This window comes from Austrofundulus limnaeus, unplaced genomic scaffold (assembly GCF_001266775.1).
Source record: "Austrofundulus limnaeus strain Quisiro unplaced genomic scaffold, Austrofundulus_limnaeus-1.0 Scaffold14, whole genome shotgun sequence".
Lineage (NCBI taxonomy): Eukaryota > Metazoa > Chordata > Actinopteri > Cyprinodontiformes > Rivulidae > Austrofundulus > Austrofundulus limnaeus.
In genome coordinates this window covers 2583908-2585511 of record NW_013952416.1, presented here as the reverse complement: position 1 = coordinate 2585511, position 1604 = coordinate 2583908, and the positions used below count along the sequence as shown (strand labels likewise).

General features: G+C 41.8%; 1 protein-coding gene across 3 annotated transcripts in view; it reads left to right on the top strand.

The window, feature by feature from the left end:
• Window positions 1–1604, top strand: part of aopep (aminopeptidase O (putative)) — an 89038-nt gene that overhangs the window by 75741 nt on the left and 11693 nt on the right. For 2 of the 3 annotated variants that reach the window (XM_014002683.1, XM_014002682.1), the window contains 2 exons: window positions 455–541; window positions 636–784. In XM_014002683.1, the coding sequence (XP_013858137.1) occupies window positions 455–541; window positions 636–776 (228 nt within the window). In that variant the 3' untranslated portion in view covers window positions 777–784. Of the gene's footprint in view, window positions 1–454; window positions 543–635; window positions 785–1604 lie in introns of those variants that run through there. The other variant, XM_014002686.1, reaches the window with a different exon arrangement.

Genomic DNA, 1604 nt, shown 5'->3' with positions numbered 1-1604 from the left:
TGTACAGAAAATGGATGGATGGATGGATAATTATTTATCTAAATTTGCTTTAAAGGATAAATCATAGTAGGTAAAGATTTTACGTGTCTGTTCTGTCAGCTTTGAAAAAAAATGTAAGGTTATGACCATATAAAGGCGTATACACTCTAAAAAACAGATGTTGGATTTACTTAACCATGTTGTGTCAARTSGTTCCACTTAACTGACTTCAGGAAATTCAAAGCAACCTATTCATGTTCTTTGGTTAGACATTGTGTATATTGCTTTGAAATTACTCAACTCAGTTAAGTGGAACCAGTTGACATAAGATGACATAGTTGACATACACAGTTGACATAATTAAGTAAATCCAACATTTCATTTCTGAAAGTGTACTTGGTGGTTTTTGTGTTAAATGTTGAAATCTTGAAATACGTTTCATTCATGCTCGTATTTTCCTCTGTTTGGTTTCCAGGTCCGACATCGCTGGTGTGAGCTGGTGATAAAGCACGCCTACTCTCAGGCTTATGGAGCCGTCGAACACTTTCTGGTTAATGACCAGGTCAATAAATTGTTCGTCTTAAGTTCCACAATTAAAGTTTCAGACGTGAATAAAAGTGTTGATTTGGGATGGATTGTGGGTGTGTGTGTTTCAGGCTATGGGTGTGTATCTTTATGGGGAGTTGATGGTTCAGGAAGACCCCGAGCAGCAGGCTCTAGCTCGTCGCTGCCTCTCATTGGTCCAGGAGGAAATGGACCAATCAGCACGCAGAGTGGTGGAGGAGATGATCCTGTGACACTGGAGGTAAAACTTTATTATTTTTGTTTAGTGTATTACATGTCAAACTTTTGTTTAAATTATTGTTTTTATTTTTAGAAGATGCAATAAAACAAAAGCTGTTTGCATCCCAAACATCATATATTTCTGATTTCTATTATGAAAAGTCTTAAAAAACATCTGAGCATACCTGATTCCCTTTCAGTCAGTTRACTAGGTACAACACATCWTGTATGGGAAACCACGCCCCTGCGTGTCCTGGCTGAAGCCACATCAAATCACGCCTTTAGGCAGTTGACGTGATGACGACAGATGTCAGGCTCCGCCTGCACATATATATACTGTCGCCATCACAGTRACTCCTTAGTTCTATTGCTCTTCACCTCGCAAGAACGCCCACCTCTTCCAACCTAGCTAGTTAGCTGCTGCCAATTAGCTTTGTTTGTTCGAAAGTTCTCGGATTTAGTTTAACAGTTTTTGTTGGTGTCAGCTGCAGCTGCCTACTGGTAACTGTGTCTGCCCGCGGAGCGCTAACTTTGAGAAACCTTTCTTACCTCGACGAAAGAGAGAATTTTGTGGTTRGGGATGAGCACAAAATTACTCAAGAAGAAGCAGAAGTCTTCAGTTCGCCCCTGTCCTCAGGGGTGCGGCTTCTCGCTTCACGAAAAGGACCATTACGAGGCTTGCCCGGTCTGTTTGGGGATCGACCACGCTCGTAGGGCGTTGGCGGAACCGAAGCGAGTGCGTTTTGCCACCTGCTTCGACGCTCAACCCTGGAGAGACGGGTTAAGTTCTTGGAGAAAGTGGTGGGCGAGGCTGCAGACAAATATATATATATATATATATA